This window comes from Phalacrocorax aristotelis, chromosome 3 (genome assembly GCF_949628215.1).
Source record: "Phalacrocorax aristotelis chromosome 3, bGulAri2.1, whole genome shotgun sequence".
Classification (NCBI taxonomy): domain Eukaryota; kingdom Metazoa; phylum Chordata; class Aves; order Suliformes; family Phalacrocoracidae; genus Phalacrocorax; species Phalacrocorax aristotelis.
Genome location: NC_134278.1, coordinates 37,061,774 through 37,084,705, shown reverse-complemented (window position 1 = coordinate 37,084,705; position 22,932 = coordinate 37,061,774). Strand labels below are relative to the sequence as shown.

The 22,932-nt window shown below is 43.6% G+C and overlaps 1 protein-coding gene across 1 annotated transcript in view; it reads right to left on the bottom strand.

Moving 5' to 3' along the window:
- The window catches only part of SH3BGRL2 (SH3 domain binding glutamate rich protein like 2), a 55,267-nt gene that overhangs the window by 8,472 nt on the left and 23,863 nt on the right, over positions 1-22,932 (bottom strand). The window contains exon 2 of the mRNA XM_075089727.1: positions 22,466-22,651. Within this exon, the coding sequence (XP_074945828.1) occupies positions 22,466-22,651 (186 nt within the window). The remainder of the gene's footprint in view (positions 1-22,465; positions 22,652-22,932) is intronic.

The window sequence follows — 22,932 nt, the reverse complement described above, 5'->3', positions numbered from 1 at the left end:
TATATGTAGAATCATAGAATCACAGAATCATTTAGACTGGAAAAGACTCTTAAGATCAAGTCTAACTGTTAACTTAGCACTGCCTAGTCCACCACTAAACTATGTCCTTAAGCACCACATCTACACATCTTTTAAATGCCTCCAGGGATAGTGACTCTACCACCTCTCTGGGCAGCCTGTTCCAATGCCTGACAACCCTTTCGGTGAAGAAAGTTTTTCTAATACCCAATCTAAACCTCCCCTGATGCAGCTTGAAGCCATTTCCTCTCATCCTATTGCTTGTTACCTGGGAGAAGAGACCAGCACCCACCTCACTGCAACCTCCTTTCAGGTAGTTTTAGAGAGCGATAGGGTCTCCCCTCAGCCTCCTCTTCTCCAGGCTAAACAACCCCAGTTCCCTCAACCTCTCCTCATAAGACCTGTTCTCCAGACCCTTCACCAGCTTCATTGCCCTTCTCTGGACACGCTGCAGCACCTCAATGTCTGCCTTGTACTGAAGGGCCCAAAACTGAACACAGTATTTGAGGTGTGGCCTCACCAGTGCCAAGGAGAAGAGAGAGAGCACACTCATTCCTTCTATCTAGTTTTCAGTTCCATGGTTTTCTCTATGCATGATACATAATTTCCAATTAACACCATTAAGTTTATTTGCTTTCCAGGGGAATTAAGCACTTCAAAGAATAAAGCAATTCTGGAGCAAAGGAAGGTAGAGTGTCCTGCAACAATCAGGATCACAGACTGGAAAACAGACTTTGCAGACAGATGCTGCTTATCATTATGAGGACAGAACTATTATCATCACTTTTTAAAAAGCTAACATATGAAGATATTAGCCACAGGTTTAAGTTCCCTTACTGTTAATTTTAGGTATGGGATGTTCTATCTAACCTTGAAATTAAACATATAATTAAACAGAGGAAACATACATACTTACATAAATTTTAAAAATCATTAAAAGGTGATGAACTGATGCTAATTTCTGATTTAATGTAAATTCAAAATTAATAGCCAGAAAGTAAATCAAAATAAAATAGATCTCACAACTAGGCTATGGCCAGTCACGAGTGGGATTCCCCAGGGCTCAGTGTTGGGGCCAGTCTTGTTTAATATCTTTATCAATGATCTGGATGAGGTGATCGAGTGCACCCTCTAAGTTTGCAGATGACACTGATTTGGACAGGAGTGTTGATCTGCTCGAGGGTAGGAAGGCCCTACAGGGGTAACTGGACAGGCTGGACCGATAGGCTGAGGCCAATTGTATGAGGTTTAACAAGGACAAGTGCCAGGTCCTGCACTTGGGTCACAAAAGCCCCATACAATGCTACAGGCTGGAAAGCTGCCCAGCAGAGAAGGACCTGGGGGTGCTGGCTGACAGCTGGCTGAACATGAGCCAGCAGTGTGCCCAGGTGGCCAAGAAGGCCAACATCATCCTGGCTTGTATCAGGAACAGTGCAGCCTGCAGGGCTACACAGGGAACAAACAAGTGATTGTTCCCCTGTACTCAGCACTGCTGAGGCCACACCTCAAACACAGTGTTCAGTTTTGGGCCCCTCACTATAAGACATTGAGGTACTGAAGCGTGTCCAGAGAAGGGCAATGAAGCTGGTGAAGGGTCTGGAGAGCAGGTCTTGTAAGGAGTGGCTGAGGGAACTGGGGTTGTTTAGCCTGGAGAAGAGGAGGCTGAGGGGAGACCCTATCGCTCTCTAAAACTACCTGAAAGGAGGTTGCAGTGAGGTGGGTGCTGGTCTCTTCTCCCAGGTAACAAGCAATAGGATGAGAGGAAATGGCTTCAAGCTGCATCAGGGGAGGTTTTGGTTGGATATTAGGAAAAATTTCTTTACTGAAAGAGGGGTCAGGCATTGGAACAGGCTGCCCAGAGAGGTGGTAGAGTCACCATCCCTGGAGGTATTTAAAAGACGTGTAGACGTGGCACTTCAGGGCCTGGTTTAGGAGGCATGGTGGTGTTGGGTTGATGGTTGGACTTGATGATCCTAGAGGTCTTTTCCAACCTTAATGATTCTATGATTCTATAAGCTAAAACAATACTGAAAGCAACCCCAGCAATGCCATGGATAAAAAGAGGACAATGTAATCACTCAACACCTAGAGGAGTAATAAGTAATACTGAAGCTCTGCAGAAGGATGTTTAATTAAAGCTTTGACTTGAAAAACTGTGTGGACACTGCTAAATCTGAAAAAGGACCAGCCTGACTCTGCCAAAGCAGATGAAAAGCCATGAGGGACATGAGCTATACAAGCAACCACATGTGAAGACAGCTGATCTCACTGAGAAAACCCCTTAATTTTCTCCACTGGGTTCATCTACAAGTGAGTCACACCATCTCTGGAGCTGAAGGTAGGGAGCAGTGGATGAGTACAAGCCGCAGTGATTAGAACAAAGGCAGCCCTTTAATATCAGGGCAGGTTTAGATTGCCTTAAGCTGCTCATTACAGCCCTGTAAACTATAAGCAGCCAAACTGCAGGCAGGCAGCTATTGCGAGCATTTCTGCAGCAGCACAACATCATTTTCTCTCCCCGCCAGGAGCACCCTTTCCTCCTAAGCACACAGGCTGTTTTCATGAACCCCCAGACACCCATTTGTCTCAAGAGTTTGTCCCAGCAAAGGCTCTCTGTTTGTTCAGGTGAGTCACCGTCTCTCATCACCATTTTCTAGTTCTGTTGTTCTCCTGAAGTGTCTTAATCCCAGTACTTCAATTAGCACTAAAACCATCACTTCTCTCTATGACCAAGGTTTTTTTAGTCTTTATTAATAAATTGAAAAAAAAAACAGGGTAGGGAAGGATTCACAGCCTGAAAATAATGTCATAAGAAATAAGGCTGCATTCCTGGCTCTGAAAATGACTTTGTGGCTCAGCTAATCCACCAATATCTGTGAACATCTGTTTACCTTAACCTCTGTAAAGTAATTTAAGACCTAATCATAAAAAGCTTTTTGCAAGTGCTAGTTATCAATTTTTCCTTGCAGAACTATGCAGGCCTGATTTAGTATGTTTCTTCCACATTTTTACAGATTATCAAACCTGAATTCACTTACTGAAAAAATCGTGAAGGTTAAACAACAAGCTAAACTGAGTAAGCAAATGTTTGAAAGAGCACAAAACCCAGTGGACTGATTCATTTTAAAAGGAGCAGAATATTTAAAAACCACAAGAGATTATCCACCAGAAGCAATCTCCCTGATGTTCTGAAATATCTGCATTGCAAAATATATTAAAATTATATTGACACTTTCTTACTTTCATGGGGGACAGGGGTAGAAGCATCATGCTTTTAGACAAAGTAACAGTAAAATTTTAAATAGGAGAATTTTCCTACTAATCTCTGCAATGAAAACATATGATCCCAAAATACTCAATGTGGAATAAAATGTTATAAAAATGTTATAAAAATAGTCCTATAAAAGTTGAAAGAAACTACTTTAGTACGGTAGCTTCTTAAAAGATTTTTAAGAAGCATGATCTCAAGGACCACAGTCTCAAGAACTCATTGGTTTTGCTTTGGCACGTTGTAGAGTTCAAAGCAGGCATCCCTGGCTCTCCCTATAATACAGGTGAGATAACAGATTGTGCTGGTTTTGGCTGAGAAATAATTAATTCTCTTCACTGTAGTGCCTGTAATAGTCAGGGACCTTTCCAGCTTCCCATGCTCTGCCACATGGGCAAGGCCAGGAGGGGCGGGGCCACAGCCAAGTCAGCTGACCCCAACTGGCCATTGGGATGTTCCTTTCACACCATATGATGCCACAACCAGTATATTGATGGGGGCAGTTGGTGTGCAGTGGGGTGGTTGTGGCTCAGGGACTGGTGGTGTTGGGTTGGTGGGTAGCTGCATCATGTGCTGCTTGTTTTGGTTGTTCATTCTGCCATGAGTTTTGTGCATCTCATTGTTTTCCTTTTGCTGTTGTTATTGTTTTATTTTAATTATTAAACTGCTCTTATCTCAACCCATGAGCTTTACCCTTCTGATTCTCTCCCCCATCCTGTCGGTGGGGGAGTGAGCGAGTGGCTGGGTGGGGCTGAGTTGCTGGCTAAACCACAACAGTGTCTTTTGGCACCCAATGTGGGGCTTCAGGGTTTGAGATAACAACAGCTGCTGGTCACAGCACCGTGTCCTCATTTTTGCAGTTCGTGTTGAAGATTGGTGTTGGTCTGTTTAGTCTGCTGTGTGATTAGTGATGTTTTGCCTAAGAGATTTGTTATGCAAACACTGGTTTTCAGATTTATCTGGTATTTGGGGTTTTTGCTGGAACCATTACTGTACTTTGGATGCCATCTTACTGAGGCAATTAGCAATTATACCTCCTCCTCTAAGAGACTTTATATGGAGAAAATACAGAATGGTATCTTTGCAACTTTCTTCTATGATGTCTCCACCTTTACTGCAACAACTTTTTTATATCTTGAACATCCTTGGGTAGTTAAAATATACTTATTGTTAGTTTTTGGGCATGTTGTTTTGGTTTTGACTAAGGTCAGAAAGCAACTTAAGAATATCACTCTGAGATCTGCCCCAAGGCTTGATAGTTATGAGTGGCAGGGCATGTGGGATAGCATGGGCAAATACCTAGGGCAGTGGGCACCCACAGTGTTTTGGAGTTTCACCCCCGAACAAGTGCAGAATCCTGAAAAACTAGTAGAATATTTGGATAAAGTCTGTTGTTACACTGGGAACTCCAGAGAGACACAGATAACTGCAACGTGCTGGGGCCTGGCCCATGCATACCGAGCCCTGCTCAACAGTATTCAGTTGCTCAACAGCTCCCAAGGGGAAGAGAAGGTCTCTGGATTGAAAGGCAAAGTGACAGGCACTGTGGTCACTCCAGCCCCGATGACAGGCACTGTGGCCACTCAAACCCCCAGGACAAGCACTGGGTTTACTCAAACCCCCACAACAGGCACTGGAGCTGAATCAGAGAATCAACCCATGCCAGTATCAGTCACCCCCATACACAAGAAATCTTGGAAGTGGAAGTCAACTTGTTTAGAAAGGGCAACAAAGAAGCAGGTCCATCACAAGAAGAGGAGGAAGAAGTCATAAATGAAACGGAAACTACCCGACCCCTGTCCTTGAGTGAGTTGCGAGATATGCGAGAAGATTTTGGCTGTCGTCTAGGTGAGCAAATTGCTACCTGGCTGCTCCCATGCTGGGATAATGGGGCCAGTAGTCTGGAATTAGAGGGAAAAGAAGTCAAACAACTGGGATCCCTTTTCTGGGGAAGAGGGTGTTGACAAAGCAATTGGAAAAAAACCACAAGCCCTCAGCCTCTGGAGGCAACTCCTGTCCGGAGTGAAGGAAAGGTATCCCTTTAAAGAAGATGTTACGTATTGCCTAGGAAAATGGACAACCATGGAGAAAGGCACCCAATATCTAAGGGAATTAGCTGTGCTTGAGGTGATTTATGGTGACTTGGACGATCAACAGTCATCCAAGACCCAGATGAAGCCCAGTGCACATAACCCATGTGGCGGAAGTTTGTATGGAGTGCACCATCCTTGTATGCAAACTCATTGGCAGTCATGTCCTGGAGTGAGGACAAGGCACCAACAGTGGCGGAGGTGATTGATAGACTCTGGGAGTATGAAGCAAATATCTCTTCCTCCCTCGTCTCTGCTGTGGAGAAACTATTCTGAGAGGTCCAGCAACTCAGATTAGATATGTCCTACTCCCCACCTCGACAGAGTAGTGTCTCAGCTGTTAGGAATAAGCGTCCTTTGGCTCAAAGGAGAGGATACGCACCACTGGCCACCCTATAGTTCTACCTGCGTGACCACGGAGAGGACATGATGAGGTGGGATGGCAAGCCTAGCTCGACCCTAGAGGCACGGGCACGTGAGCTGCAAGGAAGAACAATCACTGAGGGAGGTTCTTCTAAGAAAGCTGCTGCTCGAGTTTCTGGTGAGCAGGTCCCCAGACAGATGAGTAGAAGTGCTGATTTTATTTCTGAGCTTAATAGAGAGACTCTTGATTCACATTTACAGGAAGTGTGTTGTGACTGCCATGATCAGGACTAGAGGGGCCCTGCCTCCAGCCAGGTGGAGGAAAGGGATAACCGAGTTTACTGGACTGTGTGGACCCGATGGCATGGCACATCAGACCCACAGGAGTTTAAAGCTCTAGTGGACACTGGTACACAGTGCACCCTAATGCCATCAAACTATATAGGGGCAGAACCCATCAGCATTGCTGGAGTGACAGGGGGATCCCAAGAGCTAACTGTATTGGAGGCCAAAGTGAGCCTAACCGGGAATGAGTGGCAAAAGCACCCCATTGTGACTGGCCCAGGGGCTCTGTGCATCCTTGGCATAGACTGCCTCAGGTGAGGGTGATTCAAGGACCCAAAAGGGTACAGGTGGGCTTTTGGTGTAGCTGCCTTGGAGACGGAGGAAATTAAACAGCTGTCTACCTTGCTTGGTCTCTTGAAGGACCCTTCTGTTGTGGGGTTGCTGAGGGTCAAAGAACAACGCGTGCCAGTCACCACCACAACAGTGCACCGGCAGCAATATTGCACCAACCGAGACTCCCTGATTCCCATCCATGAGCTCATTCGTTGACTGGAGAGCCAAGGAGTCATCAGCAAGACCCACTCACCCTTTAACAGTCCCATATGGCCAGTGCAGAAATCTAACGGAGAGTGGAGGCTAACAGTAGACTATCGTGGCCTGAATGAAGTCACTCAGCCGTTGAGTGCTGCTGTGCCAGGCATGCTAGAACTTCAATACGAACTGGAATCCAAGGCAGCCAAGTGGTATGCCACAATTGACATCGCTAATGCATTCTTCTCAATCCCTCTGGCAGCAGAGTGCAGGCCACAGTTTGCTTTCACTTGGAGGTGTGTCCAGTACACCTGGAATCGACTGCCCCAGGGGTGGAAACACAGTCCTACCATTTGCCATGGACTGATTCGGACTGTACTGGAACAGGGAGAAGCTCCAGAACACCTTCAATACATTGATAACATCGTCATGTGGGGCAACACAGCAGAAGACGTTTGTGAGAAAGGGAAGAAAATAGTCCAAATCCTTCTGCAGGCCAGTTTTACCATAAAACAAGGTAAGGTCAAGGGACCCACACAAGAGGTCCAGTTCTTAGGAATCAAATGGCAAGATGGACATCGTCAGATCCAAATGGATGTGATCAACAAAATAACAGCCATGTCTCCTCCAACTAGCAAAAAGGAAACACAAGCTTTTGTAGGCATTGTGGGGTTTTGGAGAACGCATATACCAAATACAGTCTGTCTGTAGGCCTTCTCTATCAAGTGACCCGGAAGAAGAATGATTTCAAATGGGGCCCTGAGCAACAACAAGCAGCTGAATAGATTAAACAGGAGATAGTTCATGCAGGAGCTCTTGGGCTAGTCCAGGTAGGACAAGATGTAAAAAAATGTGCTCTACACTGCAGCCAGGGAGAATGGCCCTACCTGGAGCCTCTGGCAGAAGGCACCAGGGGAGACCCGAGGTTGACCCCTAGGGTTTTGGAGTCGGGCCACTGAAGAACATCAAAACAACCAGCAGGTGGATCAGGCTGCCAAGATTGAAGTGGCTCAGGTGGATCTGGACTGGCAGCATAAGGGTGAACTATTTCTAGCTCAGTGGACCCATGATACCTCAGGCCATCAAGGGAGAGATGCAACATACAAATGGGCTTGTGATCGAGGGGTGGACTTGACCATGGAGACTGTTGTACATGGTATCCACGAATGTGAAACATACTGCAATCAAGCAAGCAAAGCAGGTAAAGCCTATGTGGTGTGGGGGACAATGGCTGAAATATAAATATGGGGAGGCCTGACAACTAGACTATATCACACTCCCACAAACCCGCCAAGGCAAGCACCATGCGCTTACAATGGTACAAACAAAGACCGGCTGGCTGGAAACATATCCCGTCCCTCATGCCATCGCCCAGAGCACTACCCTGGGTCTTGAAAACAAGTCCGGTGGCGACATGGCACCCCAGAGAGAATTGAGTCAGACAACAGGACTCACTTCCGAAATAGCCTCATAGACACCTGGGCCAAAGAGCACAGCATTGAGTGGGTTTATCACATTCCTTATCATGCACCAGTCTTTGGGAAAATTGAACAGTACAATAGACTGTTAAAGACTACACTAAGAGCAATGTGGGGGGGAACATTCAAGCACTGGGATACACATTTAGCAAAAGCCACCTGGTTAGTCAGCACAAGGGGATCTGCCAATCGAGCTGGCCCTGCCCAGTCAGAAGTCTTACACACTGTGGAAGGGGATAGAGTCCCTGTAGTGCACATAAAAATATGCTGGGCAAAACAGTCTGGGTTATTTCTGCCTCAGGCAGACCTGGGTGCACTTGGTGGGTGATGTGGGAGGATGGAGAAGCGTGTGCCTCAAGGGGATTTGATCTTGGGTGAAAACAGCCAATGAACTGAATGGCATAATGCAAACTGCTATATAATATATGTCATCTCTTCTGTAGTTGCTATATGCCACATCAATGATATCACAGTACAAATCTCCCAATCTATGGAAGATGAACTTTGATGAAACAAGGAAAGTGCAGCAGTGATGGAACGATGACTGACTCGGTATGCAGCAACCCAGCACCACACACACCATCTCTCCTGCCCTGAAAGACTGATATGACAGATGGAGCCCAGAGTCATGGACTGGGTGAACTCAATGGACATTTTTATGGACATTTTACAGGGAAGGTCCATAGACTAAGGGAATGATGTCTGTGTATAATATTAAAGGATGGGAAGGGGAGGGGTGGTGGTTGGTAAGGTTGTATTGGATGGTATAGGACCTGGGCATGGTGTAAATGGTATGGAATAAGGGGTGGAGAATGTGCTGGTTTTGGCTGAGAAAGAGTTAACTCTTGTCACTGTAGCACCTATAGTAGTCGGGGACCTTTCCAGCCTCCCATGCTCTGCCACGTGGGCAAGAGGCCGGGAGGGGCAGGGCCACAGCCAAGTCAGCTGACCCCAACTGGCCATTGGGATGTTCATTCCATACCATGGGACACCATGACCAGTATATTCATGGGGGCAGTTGGTGCGCGCGGGGAGGGTGGGGTTGGATTGTGGCTCAGGGACTGGTGGTATCAGGTCAGTGGGCAGTGAGCTGTTTGTTTTGGTTTTTCATTCTGACCCCCCCCTAGGTTTCACACCTCTTTCATTGTTTTCCTTTCCATTGCATTATTGTTGCTGTTGTTATTGCTTTATTCTAAACTGTTCTTATCTCAACCCTCAAGCTTTACCCTTCTGACTCTCTTCCCCCAGTGAGTAAGTGAGGGAGTGAGCGAGCGGCGGTGTGGGGCTGAGCTGCCGGCTAAACCACAACACAGATGTTCCAAAAACATCCTGCCTTTGACCTTACCTTTATAAGGAGAGAAAGTTTGTGTAGATTTGGGCCACATGTAAAGACACTAAATTCATCGGCGAGGACATGAGAATTCTTGTCTCACATAAAGAACATCCCACTGCTACCAGCAGTAGATGCAAAGGCTGAAGAATGAAAATGGTGCCAAACTCAGTGGAAGCTGAAGCTTCATACACAGACAAGAGCCCAACTTGCTTGCAAGCCAATGTGTTCCACTTGGAAAAAACGTGTGGGACACTCTGCCTCCCGCAGAGGAAGGACACCACCATCCGCTGGTTTTGGCGAGGCAGTGCTTCCTGGTTTCTGCACCAGGCTTCACTGCTGGTACCAAGTTACTTCAATCCCCTTGCTACTGTGCCAAGCAGCTCTACCAAGCCAGCGGGTGCTGCAGCTTTGCTGGGAGCAGCTGAGCACTGCGGCCTTGCCCCTGTGCAAGGAAGTGACTCCCACTGATGCCCTGGAGGCATTCAGAAAGCAGCTGTTAACCTAAAACTATACGAGCATGGCAAACTGCCACCCACTGCCCACTTCAGAAGGCAACTCTGTGCACAAATATAATTTTGACTGTATTGCGTTAAATTATGATCCTTGGTGCTTTCCAGAGATGCTAATTACACATTATTAATGTATACAATTCTGGAAACATTAGTAGCTGATTATGGCTACTAAAACTAAGGGGACAGTGACAGTGGAAATGAATAATCAGCGACACACACATACTCAGTTCCTCTGGAAAAGTTGAAAAGTCACAAAAATACAGGTGACAAATCAAAAAGATAAGGGTATGACATGTTACAGAGAATGACAAATACTAGTTAGAAGAAAAAAAGTATATCTCAGGATGGTTTGAGGGGATAGAGAAGTGACAGAGGTATAAATAAGGCAAGTGAAAAGCTATTTCAAGTCAGAAAAGGTTTCTTACTGGGATTACAGCCCTCTCTGCTTTAGGCCTGGCTCCTCACCTTTAAAGACAGTGGCAGCTTGATCACCAAGTAGTCTGAGCAAGACACGGCCCCTCTGTTTTAACACCAGAATGCTTTGCTGAAAATCAGCAAAGGTAACTGTACTGAAGTTTCAACAGCTCACCTACAGAGATAAGCAAAATCTTGCTGGCACGGCATAAAGCGCTGCTTTGCTTTCTCTCCTCCTGCTGAGTTGACTCTAAACCAGGATAGAGAGGCAGGCTGTGGCTGCAAAGGCCTTCAGGAGCAAAGTTGCCCCAGGTGATAATGGGAGGAAGGCTGTGAAGCTCACTGTGGTGGCAGGATCATTTGGTACTAGATGCAGAGCTCAGTGGACCCATGGTGCACCTTGCCAAAGCACACTAAGGATGCTAAATGGTTACAGGGCTTCACCAAGAGGCCGAAGCTCATGAAAGAGAAACATAGTAAGAATTACAAAATACATTAAAGTTATATCTGTTTCACAGAAATAGCTAGACACAGGGAGAATACTCAACAGAAGTACTTTATATGTTTGACTTGCTTGTTATCTTTCCTAGGCATATGCTTATGGCCACTGTTGGGACAAAACTGGACTTCAGTTTCAAAACTGAAACTTTTGCTTTCAAGGTCAAAAGTGGAACCTTCAGTCTCACACAGTTAAGGCTACGTGTGTTATCTTAAGTTGTATCTTACACAAAGTTTTAAAATAGTCAGCGAAGTAATACTGTCTACTTAGCATGCTAGTAAAAGGAAAAAAAAAAACAAACCAAAAAAACAAACCTCACACTAAGATAGTTTTGTTTTCAACATCTAAGTCCTTGCAGTTTACCCTGAAAGCAAAAGGTGCTGTAGTTGCTTTGCACCTCTTTAAAACCAGATTAATCAAAGGCAGAACTCTCTTAATGCCCAGATTATGCAGAAATCCCAAGAGCCATCCACTGCCCAAATGCTACAGTGAAGTAAGAGCAACTTAAGTCTTTGAGACAGTGGACAAGCATGCAGGAGATCCAGATTTAACTCCTAATTACGACATTATGCCTTACATCCTTCTGTAGGTTTTATGCCAACTTACTCCAGTAGGAAAACTGTTGGTCTTTGCGAATTCTCTCCTCCTCAGAAATTCCACTTCCAGGGGAGCTTCTCCTTCTCTCAACAGCAACTGCCAAGTTCACAAAGCTCAACTTGGCTACGGCAATAGCTGTATCCCAGCTGTGATGTGGGTGCCTTAAGTGTGTTGTATTCCTGGTGCTAGGAAACCAGATCACTGCATTGATGTGATTACAGACACTGCCATAATTAATTTGGCTCAGCATTTTGTTAAGCAGGTATGCTGAGGCTTTTTAAAATCAACACTGTCACTGCTGGGAGAAACTATTTACTGCACACCAAAGTTAAAATTGGCAGTACTGCAGTTCAGCATAAATAATTATTTGTGCTTCAAGGAACGCAACACAAGCATGATCACATTGGGTCGAAGTAAAACATTAACACAAAGTAGATTGCATTTACAATTAGCAATTATACAAACACTGTCTACTCATTACTGCAAATGAGATTAGGATAACATTATATCTAATGAAGTTTCAAAGACAGTAACTGTGAATAAAGTTCCTCCCAGTAAGTTCCTTTAAAAGAGCAAGCTGGCTTTAACTTTGGTGTGCAGTAAATAGTTTCTCACATCAATATGAGCAACTAAAAGTTGCTTTTAGTCTGCACCAAGAGAAAGAGCGAGCTTGTTACAGATCTCAGACAAATCCTTATTGCTTACTGCACCAAGAAGAACAAAGAACCCGCCAAAATGTAGCTTGCGCTGCTTTTTATACAGATTTTTTTAATATGCACTAATTACTGGATAGTACTTAAATGTAAGTCTTTCGGCATGCTGTTTGGATTTGTTTCACTTTGGCAAGGATTTTTTAATATATGATTATGATCTCTTGATTCTTATAAAAGGGGCAAGGTAATTGCTCTTATAAGTAGTAATGGGGAACTCATAACTTAAATGCATTGAATCAGCACTCTGCTACTGAGTGAGTTAATACCGTGTGCCATTGAGAATGAGCTGTTAGCATCCTTCCTGAAAAGGGCAGCCTAGTTCTCTAGGACAGATGACATTCATTTACTGATCTGATTAGGATTACAATGGAAAGCTCTTACTCAGCACAGCTCTCCTTGCAGAACAAGTGTGTGTGCATGTGTGAGTCTTTTTTAATATTATATAAGCACACAAAAATAAGATGATCTTGTCTGTACAACACAGTGCAGCCTAAACATGACAGTTTTCAATTAGCTAACCTTCTGATAAGATCTCTGCACAGGATTTTTAAAGAGCTTATACAACTGACTCTGCAAAGCAACCTGTTACTCCTCTTCTAGGGGCCAGATGTTTATTTCAATAATCTCTTGTTTTAGGCTTCCAAAAACAAAGGCTTTAATAAACGGGAGGCAGATGTCAGCTACAGCTCTATTGTTTGAACAGTACATGACAAAGTCAGGCTGATGTGATGTTTGCCGTTCATTCAGCTGCCATGACAGGGTACACAGACATCAACTCTGTAAGCACCGATATCCCTCACCTCTAAGACAGGGAGTCAAAGTACAGCAGGGCTTCCCCCCTCCAAGCACTGACAACCTCAAACTGGCATAGGGCCCACCTGGGGCAGGGGAATATTCAGGGGGAGTAAGTAGCAGAATCAGTAAGTACAATGGATGATAGCAGGTGCCACCTCCCCATTTTGTGCACCTTCCAGCTCATTATACTACTTTACAAGTTGTTTGCATAAGAATTTTATCAAATCAGACCATGACAGGAGTCAGAGAGGAAGGGACTGAAACATCAGGGAGTTAACTGTGGTAGTCATCCTTTTACATGAAATCATGGCTAAGGGACATAAATTGACCATGCTGCACTGAAGCTCTGCATGGACATGTTTTAACTTGGACGTGTTTTAAGGTAGCTGTAACTTTACAAGGGACGTGACACCATGTTGATTCTTTTTCCTTTTAGAACATTTTACTCATATCCATATCGGGTGACACCTCAGAGCATTAAATGAAATCTGGATTTCCCCCTTCCATTTGTTTATTTTAGGAAGTGGACACTGGCAGAAATATCTTTCAACCTTTCCTTTGTTTTCTGTGGTTCCTTCAGAGAAGGACAAAAATGTGCATCTACTAAAGAAAGCCAGCCACGCTAACTGTAATGGCACTGCAATGTATTAACAGCATTTTTACTTATGAATCGATTATAATTTTGCTATATCTTCAAAAAGTGTCTTAGAACATGATCATATTAGCACAATTACAAGTGAAACAGTGGTGCACTAAATTTATTATTTCATCCTGCATCCAATACTATGTGCCCTCAAAGTATTGCTGCCACCTAGTAGCTTTCTTATCATTTCCTCAGCATATTTTAGTAGACCAGACTCTTTATAAAAGACTTGATGCCTTCAGGACTAAACCTTTTCTCCCCAGAAACCTATGGCACAATAGGAAGTTTCCATTTCATGCAAAGGAGAATTGGGATCCTAAACAAAATTGTTAGTAGCTTCTGTCACACTTACTGATTACCCATAAGTTCTGCAGAACATCAATGTAGATAATATAAAAATCCAAAAGAAAAAAAAATCGTGGTATTTTCTACTATCTCCTGTAAAGGCAACAATTGTAATTTTATACTGGTCACTTTTAAATGTTTTAAAATACATAAACACCCTATATCATTATATGTAGGATACAGTGTCTGAAATCAGAGTAAGTTATCTCCAGAGATGTATCAAATCATCTTTGACAGCTATCATCTTTATGTGGTGGGATGGTTTACAAGAAAATACCTGCTACTTCACCTTGAAACAGCTATTCATGAAGCTCAGAAAGCAGAGAGCCAACAGTACAAATAAAAACTGTGGTGCTCAACAGGAATGTATTCTCTCCACTACATGGTAAACAGCAGCACTAAGACATTACTGATATCAGCTCTAACTGCTCTGGGAAAGGTAAAATTCTTGGATGATTTTATTTTTACTGAATTGTGGAGTGTCTGGTTTTTAAGCTCTAACACTGGGCAGGCTACTCTACACTTTGCCTCCAGTGCCACACTTCCTTTCGTTAAGTACACGCCACACAGAACTAGAGATCTTTTTGCCTCAGGATGCAGAAAAGCAGTGGAGAAGTGGACAGCAAAAGCATAGGCATAGCCTGTAAGTTACAACCATACTGACTTTGTGGATGGTCTGAACAGTATCTTGCCAACAAGCAGAAGACACATGGGCAGGGTTTGCTTTCCAACACCACCTTTGCCTTCTTTATGCCTTGCTTGCAAAAAGGGCTTAATCAGGAAGAGAAACAGTGCTGTCTCACTGGTCCCAGGTCACTCACATTCAGCCTAGGGTCTGTGGACACCTGTGAGCCACAAACTACTCCAATGCAACTGTAAAAGGTAATTAAGAACAATTTCAAACTAACAGCATAAACTGGCCATAAAGAAAACCTACTTCTGATGGCAAAAAGTTAATCAAGAAAGTTTGAGCATCATCAATCATTAACAGTTGTTAGATGACCTCTGAACAATTCACATTAACTTTTATCTAGCGAGATTATCCCTCTTCTAAAGACAGACCCGGATAACACAGCTCCAAGGCTGCAGGGAACTGAGTGTAGACTTGCTGAATACTAAATTAGCCTCACAGCTGCCCTAGCTCCTGAAGTAAACACACTACAGCAGGCGTGCTAAGGTGAATTCCGCCACATCGCTTGAGGATCTAGAGAGAGAGTTCAAGCTCTCTGTATGTGTAGGCACAAGAATAATGACAAACTGACCAGGACAGAAACTCTGAGGTGGCCTCTAGCCAGTTTTCTTAAATCCTCTCTTTCCTCTTCTTTCTCTTATCAGTGAGTAGTTACTGATTTGTCATTTGACACACATAAAAAGGGAAGAAAGAGAAATGTATATGAATCTTTCTAGGATCTTTAAGAAAAACAGAAGAGACTGATACTTAACAGTGCAAAGAAATCAGTGGCATAGTAATTGCCTGTGCACTCAATAGTTCCCAAGAACACTGCACCTCTTTCAGCAGCCTGCTTTATTTCTTTCTTGTCTATAGGCCTTCACTGTTTTCATGGAGTTGATACCCATATATTACATTTCAGGGAAGGACAATAAACATCACATATCTCTGCCTCTACTTGCCGTGCACACTAGGCACTCTATCATGACTTATCCTAACACTCTAAACTAAACGAGCAGCTTCTAAGAAAAAAAAAAAGTTAGCCTGCTATGCAAATATTTTCTCTCCAGCTCAAACTCCCACCTGGAAACAGATTTCCTTTTAATTTCAGTTTGCCTAAATTTCAGGCAATCTCGTATCAGTGGCAGATTTCTGCATATAAAACTGTCACTGTTTCGAAGTGCTAACTTGCAGCTTTGTAAGGTTAAAATTAGAGTGCACTTGCACCAGGAGGTGGAGGTTTCCAATCTTGTGAAAGATCCAGGAGGCACTTCTAGTCTAAGAAGAGTTCTCAGCTGTACTCAGCTGGGGAGAATTCAGAGAAAGCAGAAGAGGGAGGCGTGAGACACAGGCCTAATTTCAGACATGACTTCTCTAGCATATCTTGCTTGCTGCTTTAAGAGCTCTCCATGTCCAGCATTCTGTCTACTGCAGATCCTGTCGGGATGCATGTACCTATGGCTCCTCACCTACTATGACAAGAAGCTAGAGCCCTAGCTGGGGGCTGCAATTCCAGTCCAGAAGCCACATGCCCAAAATTTAGGCATTTCAGTGCTTGGCATCATGCTATAGTCCCTTGGTGAATATGGCCCTAATGCACCAATCTGCAGTGATCTCTCCATCTGTCTGGACTTCCCATGGTCTCTGCTAAAAAGGTAACAGTAAGTAATAAGTAAGTAAGTATTTGTTCATTCTTTTAAATAGTGTTTTTAACCTGCAGGATACTGAATAGTTACTGCTATGTTGGATCCTACCAGCAGTACTTCAGAAAAATCTGAACTCACATGCAAAATCACCAATCTGGCTGTGTAAAATAAATTCACAATGAGAGGTAGAGCATTCAGAAATTTTTCTGTAACCTTAAAAGCAAAGGATTTAGTAAGTAAAAACTTAGAAAATGAACTACAGTCTTCATCTTCCCATTTTTACTGGCTCTGGCTGGGATGGAGTTAACTGGCACTGTGTTTTGGATCAGTGACTAAAACAGCCTTGATAACACACCAATGTTTTGACTATTGCCAAGCAGTGCTTGCACAGCATTCAAAGCCTTCTCTGTTCCTCACTCCGCTCCCCTCTGATACCCCCATAGAGTAGGCTGGAAGTGGGCAAGAGGTTGGAGGCAGCACAGCTGGGACAACTCACCCCAATTGGCCCAAGGGATATTCCACACCATATAATGTCATGCTGATAAAAAACTGGGGAGTGTTTGTCTTCCATGGTAGCCATTGCTTGGGGACTGGCTGAGCATCAGTCTGCTTTTGGGAGATGATAAGTGACTGCGTTTGCATCAGCGGGTTTTTTTCCCCCTTTCCTTTACTTATTAAACTGTCTTTATCTCAATTCATGAGTTCGCTCGCTTTTGCTTTTCCTATTTTCTCCACCATCCTGCTAGGGGAGGGGAGGGGGGGAGCAAGCAGCTGTGTGGTTGCTGGGGTCAACCCACAACAGTCCTTTTTTGCTTTTGAACAGGGACTGAAAAAGGTTCAAGATAGTGACAGATTTTATCAGAGTGTGCTAGACTGAACTTACAGCTGTTATACCCACATAGCTGTTACTTGGCAGGCTCTTATTTCGTGTTGCTGGTCACACTGTTGACTTGCTTGTTCTTGATATTGAATTGTTTTTTCCCTCAGTTGCTCTGTTGCCTGCTCCACTTCTTCCTGTACATCAAACTTAAGAGCTTGTTATTGGCTGTTTTCAGCTTTTGCTGTTTGTTGTGTTGTTTATGACTTTTACTTTGCCTGGGAGAGCCATGATAAAAGCATTGGCCTTGAGCCTAATCTGGTATTTGGCCCTTGCACTGCTGCCATCCCAGTACTCTGGGAACCATCTCGTGGAGACAATTAGCAATTACACCTTTCTCCTCCTCCAGGAGCCACTTTGTGGAGGAAATGAAGAATGGCATCTGCCACTTCTCCAGGACAGAGTTTTCCACCCTTGTTGCAATGGCCCTTCAGTTTCTTGAATGTCCCTATGTAACCAGAAGGGTGTATTGGTGAGTGCAGTGAGGCTGATTTTGGATTTTTGTAAGGTTAACAAACCAGTTAGGAATGCCACAGAGGAATATGCTCTGAGACAACCAATTCACAGTGGCAAGGTGTGTGGGAGAATTTGGGCAGGTGCCTAGAGCAGATTTCAAGATTTCACCTCTGCTGGTCTGGGACATCAATCCTGAACAGACGTGGAATCCTATTGAATTGGCAGACCACCTGAAGGAAGTATGCCTTGCATGTACCATAAAGACACAACTTCCAGCACTGTGTTGGGGTCTGGGGTAGGCCTACGCCTGCGCTCAAAGGAGCGAGAGGGTCTCTGGATCTGAGGACATACAAACTGACACTGTAACGGTCTTTGGATCTGAGGACATAAAAACAGATGCTCTGGCTAAATCATGTACCCAACTCTCAACTACAACAGTTGTTCCTGCAGTCAAGAAGAAACAACGGAAGCATACGTCAACCCAGTTAGTAAAGGAGAAAGAACCTCCTCCTGAAGGGAAGCAGAAGGAAGAGACCATGGACTGGCCAGAAGGCAGACATTTCGAAACATCACCCAAGGAGGTGATTCATGCCAAAGAGGCCCCACTGCGTTAACAAATTACCAGAAAATTAAACCCAAGATGCTTTACCGATGGGTCTTGTCATATTGTAGAAAAACATCAGAAGTGGAAAGCTGCTGTGTGGAGCCCCACAAGACGAGGCATAGAAACTGTCACAGGCAAAGGCGAATCAAGTCAACCTGCAGAAGTGAAAGCCATCCAGCTGCCCCTAGACATTGCCAAAAGAGAAAACTGGCCAGTACACTATCTCTGCACTGACTCACGGATGGCAGCAAATGCCCTGTGAGGGTGGCTACAGCAACAGACTGACTGACTAACTGGCAGCACAGAGGTAAGCTCACTTGGACTGCTGCACTGTGGCAAGACATTGCTGCCCGGGTAGAGAACCTGGTTGTGAAAGTATGTTACATAGATACTCACAAGCCCAACAGCCATGCCACTGAAGAACACAGAAACAAGGAGCAGGTAGACCAGGCTGCCAGAACTGAAACGGCTAAGGTGGACCTGGACTGGGAACATAAGGGTGAGCTATTCATAGCTCAGTGGGCCCATGACACATCAGGACACCTAGGAAGAGACGGCATGTACAGATGGGCTCGTGACCTGACCATCAAAGCCATTGAACAGGTTATCTGTGAATGCGAAACATGCATCATGGTCAAACAAGTCAAGCGGGTAAGGCTTCTCTGCTGTGGAGAACAGTGGCTGGGAAAGACAGCGTGGGCTGCTCCTCCCTCAGGAAAAGGCAAACCCTTTCATGGGGTTCCTTTCGCTCACGTGGCAGGGTCCACTTGGCAAGTAATGCAGGAGGATGGGAGAACCTGGTGTGTACCACAAGGAGACTTAACCTTGGGGGAAAATAATTCATTATTTGAGTTGTATGCCATAGCTGTATGTCAAAGTACTACAGCAGGAGCAACTCAAACTGAGGATAAGTCTTGTAAAGAACGGGGCAAGACACGACTGGTTTCAATGCCCAACAACCCAACCCAACCCACCAGCTCCTATTAAGGCTCTACTTGTCCTTTTTTTCTTTTTTTAATCTTTTACCAAAGTATCTCCACTTTACTTTTACGCAAGGTGCATCTTCCAAGGGGGAAGTCCTGCACTAGATGCTAACATTTCCTGACTCTTACGTAGCACTAACTACAGCAAGGCAACTGTAGTAATTTCAGATTTACACTACTGTAAATTAGAAGAGCAGGTTCATGTGTCTGATTTGTCTGAAATGTAGACTCTCTTCTCACACACTTACAGTGTTATAGCAATGTCACTAAGATGAAACAACAGATCGTAAAGTCATAAAAATACATAAATTATCATAGTGTCAGTGCTATGACAAAACAATGAATTATCTGTAAAATGTTTTGTGTTCTTGTGTGCTCACAGCTCTTATCTTGTTCACAGGAAATAAAAATGGTTCTTGCTGAGTACTTTATCTCAAAATCCATTAGCAGAACTTGTTAGTGAAAAATTGGCAAGTGCACCTCAGAAGACTGAGAAAAGGACAAGATAGATTAACGATCATATTTGTGGTTACATCGACTCAGAAAAACTTCAAGGTTTTGCTCACACTTCAAAACATGGAGTTTGTTCATACCAGAAGGATCCCTCCCTCTGTGGTACAAGACAATTTGTTTGGTGAAGCAGTAAGCATTGGTCACCTTTTTGTACCTTTCTCCCACCTTACACCAGGTATCACGTGTTCCAATGCTGACACCAGCCCATTTCGGATACTTACTGAAAATGCTGAAGACAAACTTTCTCTGTGCTGCAGTTACATTCTGAAAAATGATTATTTCAAATGGTAATGTCCTAGCCAGAAAATCTATTCTAAGATACTACTGCTGAGCTTTTCTACTAAAGCGAAAATGGGGAGAGAAAAAAAAAAATTAATGCTTTCACTAACACAGAAAAAACAGTATGGCTATGAACATGACATGGAGTCATGGCTTGCACACCATATCCTTGTGAACCTCTATTGAAATAACATGAACAAAATAAAAACAGTACCTATTTTGCTTTGCCTTGTCTAGCCCTCACACATTTAAAGGAACAGCAATGGATCTGACCAGTTTGTATTGTAAGCAAGCCTGTATTTTCAGTAACAATGTATAATCCAGAATGATTAGACAGGCAGTTTCCTGGTGAGACTGTAGAACAGGCAGGCAGAAAAAGTGTCAGTCTTTGTTAATAGAGTAAATTGAATTAGAAATTGCCTGGATACAAATCAGGAGTGATACGCCACGATTTTCACTAATTCAACTAACAGAAACCTCAGTGGGTATTTTTTCAGTTTAAGTTATTTAATAGTGGGGGGTTTTAATTATCTATGTCAAGATAAACATTTGAAAAAAACTCATTGTGGAAATTAAAAAGACAAGTTGTGCAATGTCTGCTGACTTCATCTAATTGTGATATTTTAACCCCCTTTCCAGCACTGATCTCCTTTGCCTCCTGCCTCAAGTTTTGCCTCTACTCTGTTACCTAAGATTTCATTAGCTAACGCAGTAGTCTAACTCATGAATGTTGGAGATCCTGCACATACTTCTTCCTTCATCCTAGAAAACAGTTTATTTCAAAGCATGCTTGCCTTTTAAAGATGTTCATGCAGAGAGTGAGGCCTAGTAATAGGATTAACTCTGCTCAACCAAAACAGCTATCAGCTCAGCAGACAGATTAACAAGATCATCTCACATGTTGCATGACATCTCCTTCATTGCTAATTCCAAACAGCAATTTCCAAGACTATGTTAGAACATGCTATAAACACAAGCTGAAAGGGTAAGAAATAACAGCTTAAAACATTGTATTTCCCAGGCAAACTAAAATCACACAGAACAATGTAAATGTTGTTATTTGTAAGTGAGGGGCTGCTCCCTAAGTGCCAAAATCCCTTCCATGCCCCAGATACGTTTCTTTAACTGACATTTCTTACCTGGAAGTAGGAAGATATGAATTATACTGCTGAGGTAAACAAGTGAGGCCAATACAAAATATATGGGAGGGATGTTAAATACCTCGCTTCAAGAAGCCAGTTAGCTGCTGCATCATAGCCAATCTATTGCAGAGGATCCTAAATAACTTCTTATATGCTTCCTACATTAAGGTAACAATTGCACTGCAGCCGACAGGTTCTCAGCAGATCTTAACAGTCCATCAGCCAGAAGCAGCTTAGTTACAGCACCATTGAGTCTGGCAAGGACTAAGAACCAATTTGGCTATATCTCCACCACGCTGTAAATCAGAAATCCATGCAATACCCACATTTACTCTGGTCCAGCTATTATAACCACAGGGACCCTCTCCCCCATTTAGTTTTCCTACTGAATTCACAGACAAACCTTACCCAATCACTTCCTGATGCAGCCAGGGTGGTACAACAAACGCCCCCTTCTCTCATCAGCTATTCTAAAAGGTACCTCAAACCTGCCTCCTAAAGGAATTGCAAGTCACATGACTGAAGTATGAAAAGATGCAGCAAGGCAAAGAGGGCCCAGCTGTGGTCTTTTTACATTTTTTTCAAAGGTGAGTAAAAGTTGTGGGAAGATTCTCCCAGACTACAACAGTGCCCAAGACTCAGAGCTGCAGCGTAGCATGCTGGCTACACAGGAGAGTAAAACATTCATATGGTGCCATTCTTAACATATCAAAAGCTACTGCTTCAGGTTGCACTAGTGGATGGAGAAGTTATTGAAGCTTACACCATCAGAGAAACCAGTCCACGCATCAATCTGTTGCCAGATTCACAGGCTCTCATGCTCAGCAGTCTTTCAGCAGAGGAAAACAAGTCTCAAGCTGCTTTGCTTTAGAAAAAAAAATAAAACTGTTCTACAATTGAAACAGCAAATAGTTTTCATTTGTCCTAGAGGCTCCAATTGCATAAAGACTCTCTGAGCATAAATGAAATTTACACTATGGCAGCAGCAGAGAAGGAGCTTAATTACAATGACAATGTAACTCAGTCTAGTCTATGTTCTCATTTACTGTGCCAAAGATCTCCTCCTGAATTTTTATGCTTGGACTAGACCCAAGTAGCAAGAAAACCATAAATCCCCAGCGTATAGTGGGGTTTCACAAGGGACTTTACCATCAACAAGTTGTACACGAAGCATGTGACATTACAAATTCTTACATTTGTGGAGGGAATCCACCAGCTGAAGACAACTTTATGATTTACAGACTAATTATCTGAATTTTCACTGTATGATCATCACCTGCTCCTTGCACCCCAAACTGTCACCATTAATTCAGATACTACTAGAGAAAGCTCAACAGCAACTCCTAGCTTTTTAAATGGCCAGCAGGGTATACTAATATATTATCTGTTGACAACCATAACAGCTACTTACTCCACAGTACCGATCATCGCTGAATATCTGTGGTGGCAGTGGATTGCCTTGCGCGGGCTGCCTATCCTCAGGAATATTTTTATACATCCATTGTCTTTTCTCCTCTGACATTGTGATATCCACTTCTTCAAACTCTATGCGATTGGCTTCCAGAAACCTCACCACATCTTGTTGTCTCTTCTTTATCTAGACGAAGGAAAGAAAGAAAGAAAATAAAAACCAATACTCAGAGCAAGTCCATCATAACACAGACATGCTTACAAACCTGAGAACGTTCCTCCTCTCCCATCCCACTTTCATAGGATGGGAAGTCACAAACTCAGGAGGACAAAGGAAAAACTTTTTTTTTCAGTTTTAAGTTCATAAAAGTTAAACACCATTGTTTCTCTACAAGTTGGCAAAGGTTATACTTCCTCACCTCATTTCTAGAGGCTGTCTCTTTAATTCAACTCTGGGAATTCCAGCCT